We start from the raw sequence: 24,043 nt of genomic DNA on the forward strand, positions 1-24,043 counted from the left end.
GCTTCGTATTGTATGAAACTTAAATGGAATACTATTCTTTATAGTTCTGGTGAAACATTTGTTAGTTAAGAGAAACTTTTACCAAAGCATATCAACTCACTTTATAAATTGGCATATGAACATTAACTTACTGTAAGAGACATTTTGTTTCAAAATTTAGAGAAATAGCTATGCCATGAGTCAAAAAGGAATCATGAAAAAGCAGTAATTGTCACTCGAAATCGTGATATTTATAAAACGCGAAATAATCCATTGCTGCCAACTAAAAATGTGTTTATTTTTTAAAAAGGAATTGAGAGAGAGAGAGAGAGAGAGAGAGAGAGAGAGAGAGAGAGAGAGAGAGAGAGAGAGAGAGAGAGAGAGTACTTAAATTCTTTCCACAATTTGAGGTTTTGCATTCCTATGATATCATCATCATCATCATCAGCCATTGTCAATCCGCTTCTGGATGAAGATCTTTCTAAGATGACTCCAAAACTGTCTGTTAATGACTTTCCTTCCCCATGTCACTCCTGCAAATCTGATTTTATCATCGATCGCTAGATCAATTTTTTTTTCTATTGTTATCAATCTGTATATTTTTGTATTTTAATTTATTTTCTACATAGTCCGGAAGCTCTGTTCTAGAGACCAAAGATGGAACTTTTTCAAGACACTTCAGGCCTCTATAAGCGGGACGATGAAATTCATCTCTCACTTAAAGACATTCACAAACATCCATGTCGACTGCGGAATTCGAGCCCGCGACCTGATGGTTGGAGAGCGGATCGTTAACTCCACCATCCTGGTGAAGTTAACGATCTTTGTAAGTGATCAATTCATTTAGTCTTTCACAGGTAGAAGTGTCGTGATTGAGTTAACATGAAAGAATAAATGCATAAAACCTGGTTATTAATAGGCCTGTGTAGCTCAGTGGAAGTGGCGCTTGGTCGCTTGAAGTCAGACTTAAGTTCAAGTCTAGTCGCCGACTGGAGGAACTTTTTCTAAGCCTTTCTTCGACCGATTCCCGAGTTAGTCGATCTCTGGCACGGGCAAACGGGTTTTTTCTCCCGGAAACTCGGGTTTTTCATCCCGTAAACTCAAGAAAATCGACCGTAGTACCCACATTATATCAGACAGTAACATATCTTGTTAGGGTTAGGTACCAAGAGATGGCAGCACTTGTTTGCCAGCCTCTTCATTGGTAGTTGCTATAATTAGTGATAGACATGGGCCAGCTATCTCTGATTGGCTACCGGTGGAGATTGAACTGCCCACTCAGTCTCCAAAAGCTAGATAGGGTTAAAAGGCCTCGCCTACTCCCTATAAGGGAATAAAAGGCGTTAGCTGATTTATTTATTTATTTTTTTAACCAGGTTATTATTTTGATGTTTACTGCGATAAAAAAAACCTGTTTATGAATTTTTTTATAAACTTTTTTATAACTGAATCGTTCTTTAAAAATGATTCATGTCTGAAATTCATAAATTGAAAAAATCGAAACATAATAAATAAAGACACGATAAATAATTTCATTGATTAAATCAATCGTGATTAATATTTTATTATTTTCTTTCTAGAGGAAAGTTTACCTGGAACTCCCAATACTCCATTAGGAATCAAGATTTCTCCTTTTGCACTTTCTCAGATGGGGGTAGCGGCCGAGAGAGGAGCCTCTCCATTAGTAAAATACGTTCAACCTCCTTCAAATACGAACAGTAGCAGGCCAAGAGTTGCATCCATGTATAGCAAGCTCGATCATACAAAGATCGATGCAGCCATGTATCAAAAACAGGTTATTATATTTATTTAAATAAATTTCAAGTATAAAATTAATAAAGTTCTTTATTGAAATAATGTAAAAAAGTAAGCATTAAGATCCACATAGAATTATTGCAAACAATTTACAGGTCTTATGAGAAAATTATTAACATTACCATACACACATAATCGCTGTCTTCAACAGAATTTCGTTATCTTGCTTTGGATGAATGGGCAAATGTATTATGTATTAACAGTTCAATACAAATATCACCTTATTCTTATAAGGACTGGCTTTAAGGGGCGAAGAAAGAATGCTTTTCATTTTCCCCGTTATCTGTAGAGGACAGTGTAAGGATAAAGTGTTATTGAGCTATTAAAGCTCTGATCATGGCAAGAGGGTAACAGCAATAGCCGAGACTCAGTTAGAACTTCATTGGCTACAGCATTGCCATCCATTACCCTCCAATTGGATTGAATGAATCAATCACCACATCTCACGGTCGATTGATCCCGCAAATTTATCTTTGATCCTTATAAGGACTGGCTTAAAGGGGCGAAGCAAGAATGCTTTCATTTTCCCCGTTATCTGTAGAGGACAGTGTAGGGATAAGGTGTTATTGAGCTATTAAAGCTCTGATCATGGCAGGAGAGTAACAGCAATAGCCGAGCCTCAGTTAGAACTTCATTGGCTACAGCATTGCCATCCATTACTCTCCAAGGGTATTGGATTGAATGAATCAATCACCGCATCTCACGGTCGATTGATTAACCTCCATTATCTTTGATCTTTGATTCCATAAGTTAATTGTAATATTATGATATGATATATTTAAAGGTGTATACTATACTTTTTTAAAGTCTTAAAACTATCTTAAATATCTATATATTTTAAATTTAACTTATACAAAAAGTATGATTTAAAGTATATTTATATGAAAAAAATACAAAAATATTCCTAACCTTATACTCATAAAAATATTCATACTGTGAAAATGCATATGAATGGCATCACTTTAATCGAAAGCCTGAACAGTGGGTGCATGCACATAAGAAACCTTAGATTTTCTCGTTCATAAATTTAGAATTATTGGTTGAAACTGTACTTCAAAGGCTGACTTTACTGAGTATGTGAATGGCAAACCCGAGGTATCTGATGCTGGACCATGCCTTACTTCACGTAATATACATCTGTTATGTGATCTGTAGACTGTCCCTCTCCTTTTTCTTTTCTCTCCTTTCTTTTCTCTATTCTTTCTTTTCTCTCCATCTTTCTTTTCTTCTTGCTCCTTTCCCCCAATGCTATTAGAGTATTCGAGGGCTAGAGGTGAATCTTTCCTATTTTGATATTTCGTCTCTTCTCGTGTGGAAAGAGCCTCTGCAACCCTACCACTTTCTTCTTGCAGTGACTTCACTCCAAACTGCTAATATGGTTGTGCCTTATAATGGATTTCATGTTGCATCGGTTGTCGCGCAGAATAATCAGAGCCACGTTCAGGGCTTAGGAAGAGGGTCCTGTTCGAGAAGTATATTACAGTCTCCATCAAAAGTCAGTGATATTGTGAATGACCAACACAGAAGATATAAGATTAATCTTAGAAGGGAATTTTATATTGCCACGTGGAATGTTCGAGGTCTACAGATTGGCACGCATGAGATTGTCTGTAAAGAGATGGATAGGTATAAGATTGACATCCTGGGAATTAACAGAGACGAGATGGAATGGAGAAGAACACTTCAAAAGACAGGATGGTAAGCTAGTTATTAACTCAGGTGGTGACTCAAAACATCATGGGGTAGCTGTGATACTGAAGACAGCTCAGGCAAGAAGCCTTCTTGGTTATAACCCCATTAATGATAGGATAATTTCTATTAGACTTAAGGCTCAGCCTGCCAATGTATCAATCGTGGTAGTTTAAGCACCCTAACTGATAGGCCTGAAGAAGATAGTGAGGAATTCTATGAAAACTTACAAACTGTTTTGGACTGCTTACCAAGGAGACATGCTTTACATCTTAGGGGAAAAATGCAAAAGTGGGAAAGACTATGAGAGATAGGCCGGAGTGTGGCATATTTGGTTTAGGTGAACGCAACACCCGTGTGGTTAAAGACTGTTAGAATTTGCCCATGCTAACAGATTAGTTATTACCAATACCTGCTTCCAGAAATACTTACAACGGATCTGTACTTGGATATCTAACATTGATGGGTCAAGGTACCAGATTGCTTACATCCTGGCTATCCAGCGGTGGAAGACAAACATTCTGATGTTCAAACTTGTCCTGGAACAGGACAAGCATTGAAACAGGACAAGTTCCAGGACAAGTTTGAACATCAGAGATGTTCAAACTTGTCCTGGAACAGATTGTGGTACAGGCCATCAACTAGTAAGAGCCAAAGTAAGACTAAGTCTCCGAAAACTTTCAAGTCAGGCACATTCCACTAGATTGCATGTAAGAGTAATAGCTAATGATTCACAGAAGAAACATCAACTCATGGATGATTTTTCTGGAGACAAATGAGGAGAACTCACCAGAAATGCTTTGGGAAGGAATCAAGGTGATAATGCAGGATCTAGCCAAGAAGTATCTAGGCCCAATAAGAAGACCAAGAGACCCATGGATATCAGATTCAACATTGGAACTAATCAAAAGAAGGCGGTTGGAAAACCAAAGAGACACAGGGACTGAAGAATATAAGAGATTACATAGAGAAGTCAGAAGACCCATCAAGCAGGACAAGGAAAAGTTCTAGAACTAACAAATATGAGGTGATAGAGTTTCAGATGAGGAGACTCAATTATAAAAGGATGTTTTATATTGTTCGTGACTTAAAGCAACATTTTAAGCCCAAATTGAATGTTATCAAAGACAGCAATGGAGCATTACTAACAGAAGAAATAGAAATCAAAAACAAATGGAAAAAATAGTGTGAGGAACTGTACAGTAGAGTGGATAAAGAAAATGTGGAGGAGCCCTCTCACCAGGAAAAAGTTTGATTTGGAACCTCCTCCACTTAGGCATGAAGTTGAAAGAGTAGTTTAGCAGCATAACAGCAATAAGACCCCAGGCGCAGATGAAATCCCAGCAGAGTTAATTAAGGCCAGAGGGAATGGAGGAATAAGAGTGCTTCATGGCTTGATTACAAGGATATGGGAGAGAGGATCATGGCCTATAGTCTGGAAGAAGTCTGTTTTCGTACCACTACATAAGAAAGGAGACATGAAAGCGTGCAACAACGATAGAACTATCAGTTTAGTATCTCATGCAAGCAAAATTGTATTGAAGATCATGCTAAATAGGACTGACGAAAAAGCTGAGGCAGAGATGCCCGAGAAACAAGCAGGTTTTAGAAAAGGTAAGGGCACCAGATATCAGATCCTTTCCCTTAGACAGATTATAGAAAATTATAAAGAATTTAGACTTCCTCTAGTGATGTATTTCTTAGACTATTGTAAAGCTTTTGACTGTGTTCAGCATGTGAATCTGTGGGAAGTAATGAAAAGAATGGGTTTTCCTCAACACACTATCTGGTTGATAGCTAACTTGTACAGGGAGCAAGAAGCCACAGTAAGAACAGTTGTTGGATTGACTGATTGGCTTCAGGTTGGAAAAGAAATACGGCAAGGATGTTTACTTTCTCCTCACTTGTTTAGTATACATACAGAGGACATCATGAGTAAAACATTGGATAAGCCCAAGACAGGAATTAGGATAGGAGGTAGATTGATCAGTAATCTGAGGTATGCTGATCATACAGTACTCCTTTGTAATGACATGAAAGAACTAGGACAAATTTTTGACATAATTAAAAAGATCAGTAATAGCAGAGAACTTCAACTAAATCCCAGCAAGACAAAGATTATGGTTCTCAAAAGAAATAGAAATAAGGGAGTTCTTGAGAAACAAGTCTAAGTTAGTGGAAAAATAATTGAGGAAGTCAACAAGTTTGCGAAGCTGGGATCCATTATTAATGTGAAGAATTACTGTTAAAAAGATATCAGAAGAATGTTAGGAATGGCTAAAACTACATTTGAGACTTGTCCAAAATCTGGAAGGATGGATCTATCTCCATGGGAACAAAGTTGAGGATTTTGGATGCAGTTGTTTTTCCAACAGCGACTTATGGATGTGAGACTTGGAACATAAAGAAGTCAGATAAGAAAAGGATATATCTGCTTTTGAGATGTGGTGCTACAGAAGGCTGTTGAAGATATCATATACTGAAAGGCGTACAAATGAATGGGTGTTAGAAAAGATTAGTAGAACTTTAAGGCTACTTAAGGATATTGACGAAAGAAAGTTAAAATATTTTGGACACATTGAAAGGATGAAAGGAGGACTTCTCAGAACAGTAATGGAAGGTAAATTTCCTGGAAAAGAGGAAGGGATAGGCCACCAATTTGATGGATGGATGGTGTGTGTGTGGAGCAACTAATCTTCAGAGAGTCGAAGTCACCAGAAAAGCAAACAGCAGGACTATACGGCGAGGCCTGGTGTGGCACATTACCGAGCATTGGAGTGACCATACGGCATCCGTGGATGCCCAGTGAACATATAGACAGAAGTTGAAACCGTTATATGTATACGAAATCCTGCAGTTCTGAAAGTTTTTCTTAAAATTGTAATGGGTTTTTCAGCCTAAATAAAAACATAGAATGTTGTCAAAAAGTAGTGGACGTTAAAAACGAAATTAAAGTGGAAATCAAAGTACTGTATGTGCAGAAACGGAAACGATATAATAAGAGGATATAAGTAGTAAGTTTTTGTAATACATCATCGAATACAGTGAGTAAACGGAAATGTGTGTAGCTTACTGAATAAACAAAGGACTCTTGGTAAATTAAGGAGCTTCCCCTCCTCTTTCTTCATTAATAATGGTCTAAATATTGTCGCAAAAATCAGAAAAAAAATTTCTTTTCTATAATGAAGTGCCATTGTTTCCTAGAGCGACTTTGTCAGTATAAAATATCCTTTAAAAGAACGGAGAGAGAGAGAGAGAGAGAGAGAGAGAGAGAGAGAGAGAGAGAGAGAGAGAGAGAGAGAGAGAGAGAGAGAGAGAGAGAGAGAACACTTGGAATTCTATTAACGGAGCTCAGCTCAGATCACTAGTATAAAAGTATAAACATATCGGATGCTCCCGGCAAGTATAGGAACACACAAGAATTATGCAAATGTTGGCCGGCCAACAGCAATATTGAGGATTATACTGAAGGCCTGTCAATATAGTTTGTTAAATAAATGTTTGGTTTAAAAACAGGAGTATAGTTTACAGAACTTTGAAATTATTCTTCGTAGTTATACTTTTGAGAAATATTTATTCTTTATAAATATAATCTGTTTGGATACACATAATCAAAACGTATCATTTAGTCAAGTTGAAAAATAAAACAAACAAAAAAGATCGACACACACACACACATATCTGTATGTCAATTGAGATACAGACGAAGTTATTAAATAGTTATATCATCATAATAACATTATATTTATTTGTTGTCATCATCATTACTTTCAAACAACAGCGAATTCTGATCAAGATTTCATTGATTAGAAACGCTTAGAGAGAACCAGAGTGTCATTTGATATTTCAAAACGTATTAATTTTTTAATAAAATATCATTTTAGTGCTGTAATTTTTCACAAGAAATTCTGACGCAAGTAAATTTGGAAATAATATTAACTAAATCAAATGAAAGTTATGTCACATTTTAACGTTTTCGATAAATCTAATAATAGAACATTTACTTCATAATAACTAAATTATTCTTTGAAACACAAAAAATGATGGGTCCATGGAGAGTAATAATAGACCAATACCTGTTGTTTTTAATCCACCCCAAAACATTTTAAACTCATAATAATCATAAAATTAGTCAAGGAAAAATAGGTTACATTAATTGTAATGCAACCGTATAAGTATCAGTAAGACATTAAGTGGCTAGCGTATATATATATATATATATATATATATATATATCAAAGAATGGTGATATGAGAAAAGTTAGAGTTTAAATAGCTGTAAAAGATTATAACAAATTAAATTTAATATTAATTAATTAATAACATTACTATAAAACAATAATTTCCTATTTGTAATTTCATAGGAAACTACTTTCATCGAATTTGGTTGGAGAGATTTTTGCTGCTGAATACAGCGCTTAGCCTAGATCATTTCTTTCTGGCTATCAAAAACTCAGCTCTTCAATAAACATCTTACGTATAGTCACTCATTTGTAATTACATGTAGATTTCCGACGCAATCAAGATTGCAATTAGGCTGCACTGTACTAATAGTGTTTATCCTATTAATTGAAAGGTTCTTACTTTCTCAAAGCTCTTCATACTTTTGCTATATATTAGACTATTAATGGATGTCTTTGTGGTGTAAAAGACGATTTTACAGCAAGGCAGTTATGTATACGACTACGTTATGATTAGTATCTCTTCATTTTAAGTGTGTTATTATTACGTACTGTTAGTAATACGTGGTTGTATCTTTATTCATCAGTGTTGTATTGATTAAGAAATTTATGCGTTCGTCATTAGTAATTTATTATTCTACAGGAGCTCTCCCAAGACAGTTTTCCTGAAGACATGCGTGGCTCTGTTCAGTTTTCAGTTACCTACAATCCTCACTTTTCTTTTCTATGCGTACATTTAATACGAGCAAGGGATCTCATTGCACGAGACTTTAGCGGTACTGCTGATCCCTACGCCAAGGTAAGACTTCTCACTATATAGGATTCTGACATTATGATGTTTGTTGTTATATTTCGTTTACTCTATCTATTTTTTCTCTCATGGTATCTAATCTTGAAATTAAAAAAAATAAAAAAACAATTTAAAAATACTTTTCGCGAAGTTAGCACTTTCTCAAGGTGAGACATTTACTTTTTCTTTATCTTAATTAGGTTCGCTTACTTCCTGACAAGACAGTATTCCGAGAAAGTGGAGTTCATAGAAAAACACTCAGTCCTGTCTTTGAAGAAGAATTCGTCTTTGATTTGCCACCTGACGCGGTGGAGCACACTATTTTGGAGATCCTAATATACGATTATGACCAATATTCTCGTCATCAATGTATGGGAAATATCGAGGTGCCTCTGAAGCATTTGAATCTGTGTGATAAAGTAACGATGTGTAAGGGTATTTCTTCTTGTGACGAAAAGGATGATAAGGTATTTTAATTATTTTTTATTTATTGTTTAAAGGAATAACACAAGGACTAAGTATGAATAAGTGAAATACTGGAATAGCTCTTTGCATATTTCGTTGTCCAACGTCTGACAATATTTAAGAAACTATATTAAGTGAGCAGCTTCTACTATATTAAAGATGCTGTCAGCTATTGAACAACGAAACATAGCCGTGACTCTCTTCACTATTCTATCTATATGTTCACTGGGCATCCACAGATACCGTATGGTCACTCCGATACTCGGTGATGTGCCACACCAGGCCTCGCCATGTAGTCCTGTTGTTTGCTTTTCTGGAGAATTCAACTCTCTGAAGATTAGTTGCTACACACACGATCCATCCATCTCATCGATGGTCTATCCCTTCCTCTTTTTCCAGGAACTTTATCTTTTATTACTCCTTCTCAGAAGTCCTCCTTCCATCCTTTCAATGTGTCCAAAATATATTAACTTTCTTTTGTCGATATCCTTAAGGAGCCTTAAAGTTCTACTGATCTTTTCTAACACCCATTCATTTGTACGCCTTTCAGTATGTGTTATCCTTAACAGCCTTCTGTAGCACCACATCTCGAAAGCAGATATCCTTTTCTTATCTGACTTCTTTAGGTTCAAAGTCTCACATCCATAAGTCGCTGTTGAAAAAACAACTGTATCCATAACCCTCAACTTTGTTCCCATGGAGATTGATCCATCCTTCCAGATTTTAGACAAGTGTTCGACTGTTGTTGTTGTTGCCATTCCGAATCTTCTTCTGACGTCTCCTGAACAGATTCTTCACATTAATCATGGATCCCAGGTACTCAATCTTCCTGACTTCCTCAGTTCTTTCTCCCTTAAGGTGTACTTGTTTCTCAATAGCTTCCTTGTTTGTATTTCCTTTGAGAACCATAATCTCTGTCTTGCAAGGATTGAGTTGCAGTCCTCTGTTATTACGGATCTTGTTAATTTTGTCAAGAATTTGTTCAAGTTCTTCCATGTCATTAAAAAGGAGTACTGTATCATCAGCATACCTCAGATTACTGATCAATCTACCTCTCCTAATTCATGTCTTGAGCTTATCCAATGCTTCATGCATGATGTCCTCCGTATATATACTAAACAAGTGAGGAGAAAGTAAACATCCTTGCCTTAGTCCTTTTCCAAACTGAAGCCAATTAGTCAATCCAACACCTGTTCTTACCGTGGCTTCTTGCTCCCTGTACAAGTTGGCTATCAGCTGTATAGTGTGTTGAGGAAAACCCATTCTTTTCATTACTTCCCACAGTTTCACATTCCGAACACAGTCAAAACTTTAAAGTAGTCTAACAAAAACATTAAACACATTACCAGAGGAAGTCTAAATTCTTTATATTTTTCTATAATCTGTCTAAGATAAAGGATCTGATCTCTGGTGCCCTTACCTTTCCAAAAACGTGCTTGTTCCTCGGGCATCTCTACCTCAAATTCGGCCTCAATCCTATTTAGCATGATCTTCAATAAACATTTGCTTGCATGAGATATTAAACTAATAGTTCCATAGTTCTTGCACGCTTTCATATCACCTTTCTTATGTAGTGGTATGACAACAGACTTCTTCTAGACTATAAGCCATGATCCTGTCTTCCATATCCTTGTAATCAATCTATGAAATGTTCTTATACCTGCATCCCCTGTGACCTTAATTAACTCCGCTGGGATTTCATCTGCACCTGGTGCCTTATTGCAGTTAAGCTGCTAAACTACTCTTTCAACTTCATGCCTAAGTGGAGGAGGTTCCAAAGCAAAATTTTCCTGGTGAGAGGGCTCCTCCACATTTTTTTAATCCACTCTACTGTACAGTTCACTACAATATTCTTTCCATCTGTTTTTGATTTCTATTTCTTCTGTTAGTAATGCTCCATTGCTTTCTTTGATGACATTCAATTTGGGCTTAAATTTTTGCTTTAAGTCACGAACTAAATAAAACATCCTTTTATAATTGAGCCGCCTCATCTGGAACTCTTCATTATTCGCGTGCGTATTTCCCTATTTCATTTATTCATTTTTATTTTTTATTTAAAATTTATCTATTTTTATTATTTGCTTAGAATTCTTGTTTTTTTTTATATGCAGTTCGTTTGTGATTAACTGAAAAATAAGGGAAAAATCAACAAAATTATTCGACTACAGCCTTTCAGAAAACAGCAAAATAAAAATAAATAATGATAATCGTGATCAACGGAGAACAATTGAAGACAGGATTGGTTCGTCAAAACTATTACATCCAGACGTAGAGATCATTTTTCGCAGTTTGTTTCTTACACAAAACGTCCATTTAATGAGTGAATCTGTATAATTAGACCGTTTGTCTTCACACAGCAGAGACTATGTCTTCAATATCACCTTGCAGCAAATGTGCATTGGATGTGCAATTATGTTGTCCCCTATAAAATTACAGAAGAATCATTAACACATATTACTTGCTGAGGTGAGCTGTTGCTGAGATGGACAAATTTTAACAAGATCTCACAGAGGATGGATACGCTTAACTGACAACTGTATCACATTGAGGTATTAGCTTATACAAAAAATAAATATCGAACAAAGATAAATATGTCTGGAATCTTGCAAAGGCAGTCTCTGAAGATGCTACCAAGAAAAGCACAATTGCTTATCTAGAAAAGGAAACTCTTCACATTAGGCTGGTACTATTTCTTAGTAGTGGAAATCTGTGACATCTGTATGGCAGACAGCTGCACTAGAGCTAGTCCTTGCTGCGGCAAACTCTGGGCCTAATTGGGATGAGTTCGATGGGATCCCTCATTTAAGATAATTAGGTATCGAGCATTCAAAACCTTACAAAATCTTATTAAACTTTCAACTTTTTTTTTTTTTTTTTACTTCGGGACTCAACTGGGCCAATTGGTTCTTATTATTTCTTTAATAAATAATATTTATTTATTATTAAAGCGATATAAAATATATTGGAAGCCATGAAGCTAAACAGACCTCTTAGCTCCCTACAGACAATATCTCTTCATCGGAACGACGGGCTCTTAAAAAGTTACAAAACAACAAAAAAATATAATTATTCTTCCCGCGGATAAAGGCAACGCCACAGTTGTTCTTAACATTGATGAATATCAAAATAAGAAGATGGAACTGTTACGGAGTGACACTTACTCGATCCTCGAGAGAGAGAGATCCCACTCGTGAACTCCATAACCGGACCAGTGATTTACTGAGCTCTGAACTACCTAGAAACTTTCGCCTTTCTCTTAGTTCTCTCCATCCGCTTATTCCACGATTATGTGGACTACCTAAAATTCACAAGGTAAATACCCCACTTCGACCTATCGTAGAAGGGATTGACTCTCCAACATACAATCTTTCCAAACATCTGGCGAAATCTCTCAAATGTTTTTCCGGTAAGTCATCGTCCTTTATTAAAAACTCCGCGGATTTCGTATCATGTATAAAAGATATTATTAAGGAAGATGAAATCATGGCAAGCTTTGACATAGTCTCCTTATTCACCAATGTTCCTACAGACGAAGTTCTTGTTGTACTCAAGGATAAATTATCTAAAAAGATCATGTCCTTACTTACTCATTGCATCAACTCAGGATACTTCAAATTTCAGGATACCATCTATAAACAGAATCATGGTCTTGCAATGGGTAATCCACTGTCTTCTGTACTTGCTAGCATCTATCTAGAAGATCTGGAAGTTAAAGCCATCGTTTCCTATCCTTTAACCACCTTACCGGCCATTATGGATCAAATACGCATCCTCGTACGCTTGGTATCCATCATATATTTCAATGTAATATCAATGGTAATACAATTTTAATATGCACTTCGCATCCATGTTTACTTGGACGTATATATACGTCCTGGCCGGTAGCGTGGTTTTAAAACCAAGAATTTGGAGAAGATATATTGACGACATTTTCCTGATTTGGAGCCATGGCCGTGAATCTCTCCTGAACTACCTTGAACATCTAAATAGTCAACAACAAAACATCAAATTCAAGGCTGAGTTTGAAGCTAATGGTTCTCTTCCTTTTTTAGACATCAAACTGACCCGTTCCTCAGAAAAACTTAAAATCTCGACTTACAGAAAACTAACTCACGCTAACAGATATCTCCACGGTTATTCCCATCATTATCCTCTTCAGAAGTTTGGAATCATTTCTAGTCTAGGACATCGTGCTCTCTCTCTTCTTGATGATGAGATATAACTTAATAAAGAACTCAATTTTATCAAGTCTACTTTTCAACTAAATGGTTATTCTCAAAAAAATACTGATAAATCTCATTTATTCCATCCTCCCGGTCGCCATAATGAAGAGACCAATAGCGTAAAAGCTAATATTTCTATTCCATACATAAGCTCTGTCTCACCCAAATTAGCCAAGGTTCTTAGAAAATACAACATAAGAGCTTTATTTACTCCTCTTCCTAAAATCCGCTCCCTAGTGAGCCATCCGAAACCTAGACATCATATTCTTAAATATCCTGGTGTTTACCAGATCTGGTGCTACTGTCACATACCTTACTTTGGCCAAACAGAGAAGTCAATCGAGTTACGCATTGAGGAGCACAAGAGAGACGTCACTAACAAGAGAAGAACGCGAGCCAGTGCTTTGTCTAGTCATGTTCTATTCTCGGCCAGTTCTAATGAAGAAAACCCTAGCCATACAGTCCTATGGGACAAGTCTAATAACATTTTCCGTTGCCATGATGAATTAGAAAGGAAGATAATAGAATCAAAGGAAATCATTCTCAACCTCCTACATCTCAACAACAACCTGAGTTACAACCTTTCAGACTATCATTGTGCTGTGGTCAAATACTGGCGTTCACGAGATGCTATACGCATGCATACGCCCAACAATGAAGACAACGAGGGAACAGTTTTGAATGCACAGACTTCAACGTTGAAATATATATACACTAATTTTCCGTGTTGTTTACAGTTATTTCCTCCCTGTGTTTTACTGGTTATTTCTTCTTTTTTTAATATGCATCTAAAGAAGTCTGATACAAGCTGAAACTAGTTGTGTCGTACTAATAAACTTTGTTTTCATTTCTCTCCGTTCTAGTCATTCAATCTTTTTTATAAAAATGTATAACAACCGAGTAAATCAATCTTCATACATAATATAATATATATATAATTATATTATATATATATATAAATTATATATAATAATATATAATATAATATATATATATATATATATATATATATATATTTTTTTTTTTCATCTTGCCTTGGTTAGGTTGTTATGTGTCAGACAAACCAAATAAATGTCAAATATTGACAATTGTGGAAGCTTTTTCAGCGAAATTGGTATCGACGTAATAGTTTTATTTCAGTTCGAGCTCTAAACTGATCAAAACTGAGAAATTAAATTAAGCATGCTCTGTCTTCAAGAGACTGTGATGAAACAATAAGTTATATATCTTGACAATGTCCTAATTACAATTTGTGCGAGTACTCACGAAGCATTCTACCTATTTAACAGAACACCGATCTCTATTCACATATTTGAGTTGAAATCTTATGTTCGTTTTCTAGTAATTTCCAGAGTATTGTTGGATTTCAGTTGTTTACTACAACTTCCACGAGAATGTTTTTCCTCTTTATCCATCATATTAAGAATATTGTTCACTCTTTTGAGGTTTTATTCTTTATTTCAAAAGAGTGATGGCATCAGAAGTTCGAAATACAAAATAATAATAATAATAATAATAATAATAATAATAATAATAATAATAATAATAATAATAATAATAATAATAATACTTGAATCATAAACATATTTCTGTTGGTCGAGTGGTTATAATGTTTCCGAAACAAATGTTTATAAATTTCTTTAAGTGGAATATGAGTTTTGTCTCCCCGTGTTGCAAGACCGCCTTACCTACAAGAGGACTGAAGTAGCTTCAGAAAGTTCTGTGATTGTTTCTAGAGTAGGGTTTCGGGGATCATCTAATTCTTTGCTCACTCATTGTGATAACGTAAGATAGATTTATAACCTTTCTAAGCGGGATTCACTTAAGGAACAAAGAAATAAAAGAATCTTTTGTCTTTCCAACTAAATACTGTTGTTCCTACTTACTACATTACAGAGATGCTGTACAGCATAGTAGCTATATGTTAATAACAGTTAATGTCATATAGCATAATAACATGCTATGTGTTATTAACAGATAACCCGAGAGCCTTGCTCTAGTGCGCATGACTTAAAGAACAGAAACGTAGTTCGCCTGGCCAACTTAGCTGACTTTATTCAATCTTCGCAGAAAGGTATTCCTCTGTTAACAAACTCGTCATAAGACAGTTCGATTTGGTTGTCTGAGTTACGAACTAAAGTAAGGCTACGAGGTGGTATACCTTGGTTGTTGATTGTGTATGACACCTTCGACTGAAAATCCCTTATAAGAGTTTTTTTACATCCAAGAAGAGATTCAGAACCACATCTTTCTTATCAAAGGGCATGGCTAATACCGACTCCTAGGAGATTGATTGTCGTGAATTCACACTTCATGCAAACATCAGGATTTACATTGTTCTGGAATTTAAACGTAACGAACTAACTTATAAATCGCACCACACACATATAATTAAGACATGCAAGAAAACTTGAATTTGGATTTTGTTTCGTTTCATTCGAATTACGAACGTCAAACTAAGGTCATGTGATCCATTACAATTCTGTTCTTTGGCCCGGTTTGTTTGTAGAATAAAAAAAAAACCGAGTGGAATCCAAGGAAAAAAATACCGCCCACTATTCGAACTAGACTGGCCACACACACACACACACACATACACATACTATATTTCGAGTTAGGATCAAAGACCTGTCGCAGCAAGTAACTTGTCTTCTGGGATACCTAAATCAAATCGTTTATGACATGGCGGTTAATCCGGTCTGCTATAACTTTAAATTTAACATTTTTTTCTGGCCGGTTTGTTTGGTAAAAAAAATCTAAGTTTCCAGGAGGAAAAACTCTACCACCTCCATGAGAATGGCTAACTCACCTTCAGTTGAAAAGTCCTAATAAAGGTTCATCGTGTGTTACATGGGATTTGAATTCAGGTCTTTCCAGTCAAAGGGTTTCGTCTATACTGACTGAGTTACGGAAGCTCTGATAGCATATGAATCAAGCTTAATAATCAAAAAACACCACGGAGGACATAGGTACTTTCATTACATCTCATTTAAAATGTATTAAAAGATAAAACATACAATTGCAATATGATGTACAAATACTAACAGATACAAAAAATCTAGAAAAGTTATATCATTACAAACTTAAAACAAATACAATTACATGACTCCATAATTATTTCCAAGATCTCATACGGGGCTGAGATCTAGAATATTAGGAAGGATGAAGAAAATTGATTGTCATCTTTTAAAATGCAATATCTGTAGAAGATTAGAGGATAAAAAATCTCCTAGAGTTTTATTATAAAACTAGAATAACTGTGAATTCTGTGAATAATAACTCTAGAAAACTAGTGTTATTCACAGAATCAGACAGTTTATCAACTTCACTGGCTTAAACATGCGAGAATGTCATCTACAAGACTATCACAGACTGCAAAGGATGTCCTGGTTGGTGTGATTGGCGTGTTCGATGTGCAAACAGCAGGCTGTGGTTCAAGTCCCACAGTATGAATGAATTTTTGTGAATATCTTTAGGTAGAAAATGAATATCGCTTCATGTGAGACCATATCCTCGTTTATTGGAGGACTGTAGTGGCTTGAAAAAAATCCATGTGAGTAGTAACTAACTTAAGATCCATTTCCTTAATGCCAAATATTTCCTAGAAGCAGCAGATTTTAGATTATCAATATATCAGTCTTGATAATCCGGTTTTGTAATGACGTTTTATTCAAACTTTAGTTTTATCCTTGCTGCTTTGATTTACTAAACTTAATGAATGGTCTTCAAAACTTTTAATAGCCTGATGCCATTTATTGGCCATCCTTTGAAAAACTCCTATATATGATAATGTAATCATCATATAAAATAGCATTATTCTTTTTCAAAATAATGTTTTCCAATAATTTAATAAATAAATGACATTTAAAAAATAAAGCAACGTATGAGATTCACACTGTTTCTTTTATTTCCTTCTTTGTAGCCTGAACTGGGCGATCTGATGTTCTCTTTAGGATATCTCCCAAGTGCTGAACGGTTTACTGTTGTAATTTTGAAGGCCAGAAACCTGAAACCAGTGGATGAAATCAAACATATTTCAGGTAATTACTGGATCCTTGGCTAACCTCCCTTGTAGATTCTTAAAACAAGAAAGCTATTGCTCATTTTCATAGTTTTGTTAATAGTGGCATCATCAGATATATTAACATCACCCATGTAATAATTATGCTTATGATATAAAACAAATCTTTTTTGAAATTTATTTAACACTGACAATAAATGTTTCTGACCATCAAGGAGTAAATCTTCGGACAGGTAATGACTTAAAACCCATCCTCAGCTTGCTTCCATCCATTTTATTTTGGATGTGTTTTTTCGTGCCTTTTAAATCCAGTCCTTCGTTTTTTTTTGGTCTAAACAAATTTACTCCATAATTCTTCATGTCTCGTTTCACCACCGCTAACTGTGTTTCTTCCTGCTTCATTTACTTGGAATTCTCATTAGGTCATTCTGTGTAATCGTCATTCTGCATGACCAGACCATATTAGACATATTTTTCCTAAATAGTAGCTAGCCATTCTTAGATCTCCCTCTAATACCGTTTTCCGATTCTGAATTTCTTTCCTTATGACCATATATCAACCTCAGCATTTGTGGATTTTTTCACTCCTAGTCTTTTCTGTCTTTGCAATTTTTTCCCCTTCACTGTTCAACATGGTGCTTCGTATATCATAGGTGATGTGACCGTACAACATTATTATAAACTTTCCTTGAATGGTATGTTTCTATTTCATCCAAACTGTATATCCTATTTATAAAACTTCACGAACAATTTCTCTATTCTCTAGCCAACCCAGAGTTTAACCGAAGTGTAATCAGCATGTCTTCTCTCGCTAAACGTGCATATTATACATTCTGTCACAATTTTGTAATCCCACAAACTGTAGCTCAGTCAATAAAGACAATACCATTTGATTCGAACCTTCAAGAACGCGAGGGTGAATTGGCCAGTCTAATACAGTTCTCTTCCAGGGAATTATAGTTTTTTATCTTATGAAACAGGAAGTTGTCCAGAAGAACACATGCAACTGACAATCATAATACACTGGCTGTATATCCTTAGATGGTTCTGAAGTAATTCCAACAAATCCAACCTAAATACTTTGTTTTGTATATCATCACTGCGAACAAGCAGTCCGTGCAGAGGTCTTTTTAAAGCTCAACTGTCACAGGAAACACCTCCAATTCTCCACAAACAATACGTAAAATATATTACAAAACATGACGAATTTAAAAAATCTAGATTTTATTTATTTATTTGTAATACTAAGTTGGCAATGTCAATTCGACGAGCTTTGGAATGTTTCAAAATTTATTAACTTTACTTGAATCAGTTTGAATCTCAATAATAGATATTTCAGCCCACTTAGAAATATAAATGACGTTAATAATTCCTGTAGAAGTTCTTTATTTTTGTTAATATATGTCCAAATTTTTGGTTCGGTTTAATGGATCGTTTTTAAGAAAGAAAGAACACACTAATTTAGCATTAATTGTGCATTTACATTAAAAATTATTTACACAACAAATAGTGTTATCATTAAAATACTTAAAACAGAAGAGAGAGAGAGAGAGAGAGAGAGAGATAGCTATGTTTGTAATCTGATGCATGTTGATTGTTGCTTGTCCTTCTGTCCTTTTCTCGCATCACTTACTGATATTACTGACCTTCATATTAAAGATAATTTAATATGAAGTTCAGTTATATCAGTAAGTGGTTTATTGTGATCTACATTGTTGCATTTATCCAAGTGAAGATTTTCTGTAGAATCAATAATTTTTCTTTCAATATTATCACAAATAATGACAATGTAGTATTTTCGATCATTCTTATTGCACTTTGACTTATTTCTATAACATTCGATGTAAACAGAAATGACATTAGATATTTAGAAAGTAAAGACATGCCATGAAAGAGATGTAGCCTTCGCATCGTTATAAGCTATGTTTCCGACATGTTTTTCTGTATGTAATTCTATTGATATCTTGATTTGTTATTTCGTGATTGATACGAACACTGGTGCCAGTAAGATGTCTCACTGCTATCGGTATGATACTAACTGCAGTGTTTGTTATACAGTACTTCGGGGTTTTTAATAGCTCCAGAAAAATCCACAAATAGCATTTTTCGCAAACCCTCACACACGAATGCATACTTATGTGATTCATCTTTTCATTATGGACCATAATAATTAGCAGTTACATCGACATTAGGCAAGAAGAACTCAATTCCTTTCAGAAAATATGTTACCACTAGGAAAATTGAACATCTAACCAATATTTTTATAAGCAGTGCATAATTCAATAAAAATGACAGGGAAGTTCGCCATCACCTGATAAAATAAACGGAACACTAAAATAAAAAAAATAGCAAAGAAATTAGTCACCTCCCTGCCAAGAGTCCCTATATAAGAGCTCTCTGCCTATGCCGGATCGACTTTAAACTAATAAAAATACTGCACGAATAGGAAATTATAACATTTTTTATCTGTTCATCAAAGTTTGTTATCTACTTTCATCAGACAACAGAAACACACAGAAGCGTGAAATACATAGTATAAAGATACTGGTGCTACTGGTGACAGATAGATCACTGGAGGTAATAGAAGAATACGTCGGTAACGCAACCTGTAACCATATCAACGGCAGACGAAGCTATAACTTTACTTCCGGAACATCCATTGATATAGAAATAAGGCATAAAATTTCTTGTTTCCAATGGAAGTACTGCGCTGTTGCCATGACAACACGGAGAAGAAAATCTTGAATCTACAGAAATCCTCCAATTCCAGATATGCCATAAAATAAATCTAGTTTCAATCTCTTTATCTACCATATGAAGCTGCACATCAGCGATGTAAAAGCAGAGACCTTTAAGCATAACTAACACTGCGAGTTCAATATAAAAAACATACATTTATATTATTCTGGAGACAATGGTGTTAGCAGTGGATTAGTAATTTATATTGTTGTTGCTGTATTTCAGGTAGAACTACATTGAGTGCTTTCATTTCATGTTTTACACTGGTCCGAAAGAAATCAATGGACACCCTCACTGGCAAAGTGCATCGTGCTATGTAACGAGTGACGTGCTTGTAGCCGGTATAAATCGGAAGAATATGATGCTCCCAAGTGCAACTGTGTCCGGATGAAATCGCTCCGAGAAGGGAACTGACTGAGTTCGAAAGAGGCGTTGTGATAGGATGTCATGTTCGGCAATTGTTGACAAATTGATCCATCCAATGTCAACAATCAGTGATACCATACTGAGATGGATGAGGAGGGAGTCAACTGGAAGTGCTACCCGCAGTGTACGACCCACCACACTCACCGAAATTGACTGCAGGGTGCTAAAGGATAATATGTAAAAAAAAAAAAAAAAAAACGCCATTCGTCGGCCGACACGTTGAATGCAGATTTCCGGGCATCGCTGGAACAGGAATCTGCACAAAAACATTCAGAAACGAGGATTACCACATGGCTTTCTATGGTAGGACCGTAACACGCGAGCCTCACATTATCCACTCAACATGTAGCGTTGTCTTCAATGATGCAAAGAGCGCGTAAAGTGGGATGTGGAAGTTGGAAAGCTGCGTTATGGAGCGACGAATCACTCTACACCCTCTACATTGCAGATTGTCGAGAGTGGGTGTGGCGGATGCCCGGTGAACATCACTTACCGGAGTGCTTAACCCCAATATTGAAATCGGAGGTGGCAGTGTGATGCTATGGTCCTGTTTTTCCTGGTTTGGCATCGGACTTCTGTTTGTGGTGCCATAAACATTGAATTCCGAGAGGTATCTGAACATTCTGGACAATGGTTCCTACTTTGTCGTTTCTATGAACTGACCATTGTCTCTTTCAGCAAGCCAATGCACCATGTCATAAGTCTGCTTCTATAATTGCGTAGTTTTTCGACATGAAGATTACGACACTTGACTGGCCTGACCTCCATAGAGCCCCGATCTCAACCCTATTGAACATCTGTAGGAAGAACTGCAGTGTCGGGTGAAGTCAAGGGACGTACTCCCCACAACAATCCACGACCTCATTACATGCGCACAAGAAGAATGGTCCCAAAATTTCATTTACTGAATGCCCCGTGCGACTGCTGCAATCATCGCAGCGAAAAGAAGTCCTACATCTTATTAAGGTGAGCGCCATCGCTGTTTGTTTCTCACACTATGGTGTCCGTTAATTTCTTTCCAAGCAGTGTATGTTCTTTTTTTTCTCTATATATACCGTCATTTTTTTCCTACTCTGATATTTCATCTCTTTCAATTTATGATATTATTCAACTTTCCGCAGCCTTTTCGATTTCTTTTATTTATTTTTTATTTTATATAAGAGAGGCATCAAAACAGTCCCCTGTGTGGGCAAGTGGTTAAAGAGTAAGAAGGAACGTGTTGATATATTTCTTCTCTAATAAAATCAATACATATAGAAGGTTATTGCAAAGAATGCAGGTATGGACAATGATTTGGAAAGCCTAAAATGAGAGCAGATTTGATAAAACTGAAATTGAATTCTGTATGGAAATCGACAAATAACCCCTATCGTGTTTACATGTTCAGGATAATGGAAATGACGATCATTCATGTTTCCGTTTGTTATCAAAATCGATTGTGAAAAAATAACTAAATTTTACATAAAGGAAGTTAAAATTGTCCAAAAAAAGGGCTATATCAATATGCTCCGGTTAACACGTTCATTGCCAAGCTGAAAATTGGAATTTCGTGTGGTGGCCAAATTTTTTTTATTATTTTTTTTTTATTTAGTGAGCGACGTCCACGCGATAATGCGTGATCAGCCACCCAGGCGAGAACTCGCATCACGCGATATCGCGTGATTGGCAATGAACGCGTTGGCGCAATTTTTGCAAAGATATTTGCCAAACAAATGAACTCTGTTGCTTTCTGAAGGTCTCATAAATGACCTGCTTTACAACTCCACTATTTAAAGAATGTACCAAAATTGTCAAAGAATATACCAAAAATGTAGCCTGAAAATTTGCTAAATCATTACTTTATTGAATACAATAATAAGGATGATAAAAAGATTTAAAGGTGTATTATATTTTCTTCATAAATTTATTAAAAATATTTAAAGAAATAAGTTAATTTTGTTAAAAATAAAACATAAGTTGTGCTATATTTTCTGAAAAAAAAAAGAGTTATATGAACAAACTTCGTTGTATTAAATTGCGAATAAATGTAACTTTGTGTGACTATCAGAGTCCGCTATGAAATGTAAAATTGTTATTATGATAAAATTAAACAATTAAGAATTAACGCTAAAGATAATATTTAACTGTATTTAATTAATATTCTGTGAATGTTAGCTAGCATCATAATTATTATAAATAAATACTAATATTTTAACTCATGAATATTGAGGATATTATAGATTCGTCATTGTTTTATATCAAAATTAAACTGAAACTGAATACAATTTGACATTTACACGTCATCTAATCTAAATTTTGTATTTCCTAGATCCATACGTAAAAGTTGCTATTCTTCTAAATGGTAGACGGCTGAAGAAGAAAAAGACTTCCACTCAGAGAGGGACCCTTAATCCTGTTTTCAACGAAGCATTGACTTTTAACGTGACGAAAGATATACTAAAGACAGCGATATTAGAATTTACCGTCATGAATGATAATATTTTAGGCCAAAACGAAATTCTCGGAAGAGTGATCATTGCACCAGATTCTAAGGGTGAAGAGGCTGCTCACCTACGAAATATGATGGCTTCTAAAACAGCTGTGGCGATGTGGCATACTTTAATACCACCAGAGAGTGTCTAACTTTTGTAAATTTCTGAAACTGGGAAAACAGGAAACACTAAATTGTAATACATAAACAAAATATTAATTATGATGAGTGTTTCTCATTTGTAAAGTTGAAAATGTTTGTGTTTTAAGTATAAGGCTGAAATATTTTATGTTTTCGTTAAAATATCGTATGGAATATTTCTGTGAGATACTTATGGGCTTGGGATACTTATGGGATTTGTAATACAGTATTTCTCTTTTATGCTAAGGAAACAAAAAATAAATAATCTTGGAATGTAAAGTTTGAATGGATAGTTTAAAATGTCCTGTTGAGAATTAAACTGAGTATTTGTTTAATTTACAGGCACAGTTTTAATGTGTTCATGGATATCCTGTGTTACTTTGTGCTTTCAGTTTTGATGTTTTGGATGTGTTGTTGTGGTATTGACATTATGGTAAACTTCTGTATAGTTTAATTCGGTTCATTTTTTCCCCTAGTCATTTGTAATGCGTTCATTGTACATTTGCATTTGTTTATTGTAGTGATAAATGTGGTTGATGTGAACATTTTGTAAAAATATTTTTCTATAAAGACAGACATCCAGTAGGATTTTTTGAAGATTTCTTTGAAGATACATATTCTCTTGATACTGAGTACAAATATGAAACGGAAGTGTTTAACTTGATTTTTATGTTTATTCAAGAATTATTTGTATTAAATTGTGGATAAATGTAGCTTTGTGTGATTGTCAGAGACCTCTATGAAATGGAAAATTGTTATTATGATAAATAACAATTGAATCTTTCTAACTGTACGGGATATCATATGATACTGAAAGAAACGTCAAGAAGAATGAATCTAATTTCTCACTAATGTACAAGATACAAAAATATTAAAATTACTTTGTGAAATACAGTTCATAGATATATTAATATTATTTTTTTCCAAACTGAAACATTTCACCAAAGCTAACATAAATCTATTATTATTATTATTAGGGTACGTCCATGAAGCGTTAGCATTCATTAAGAGAAAGCTGTTCTATCTCATAAATGCTTATTATTTCTCTTAAAAGTCATTTTAAGACTTTTAAGTCCTAAGGCTTGCATTCGCCTTAGCAACATAA

At 35.1% G+C, this 24,043-nt stretch overlaps 1 protein-coding gene across 6 annotated transcripts in view; it reads left to right on the forward strand.

Moving 5' to 3' along the window:
- LOC150103999 (synaptotagmin-5-like) overlaps positions 1–23,835 on the forward strand; it is a 115,913-nt gene extending 92,078 nt beyond the window's left edge. For all 6 annotated transcript variants that reach the window (XM_090396673.1, XM_090396670.1, XM_090396672.1 and 3 more), the window contains 5 exons: positions 1,560–1,774; positions 8,307–8,462; positions 8,654–8,920; positions 17,064–17,181; positions 22,636–23,835. In XM_090396673.1, coding sequence (XP_090252799.1) covers positions 1,560–1,774; positions 8,307–8,462; positions 8,654–8,920; positions 17,064–17,181; positions 22,636–22,949 — 1,070 coding nt within the window. In that variant the 3' untranslated portion in view covers positions 22,950–23,835. The remainder of the gene's footprint in view (positions 1–1,559; positions 1,775–8,306; positions 8,463–8,653; positions 8,921–17,063; positions 17,182–22,635) is intronic.
- Positions 23,836–24,043: the final 208 nt, after the last annotated feature.

Source organism: Typopeltis vanoorti, chromosome 8 (assembly GCF_054136105.1).
Source record: "Typopeltis vanoorti isolate ZY-2024b chromosome 8, IOZ_Tvanoo_1.0, whole genome shotgun sequence".
NCBI lineage: Eukaryota > Metazoa > Arthropoda > Arachnida > Uropygi > Thelyphonidae > Typopeltis > Typopeltis vanoorti.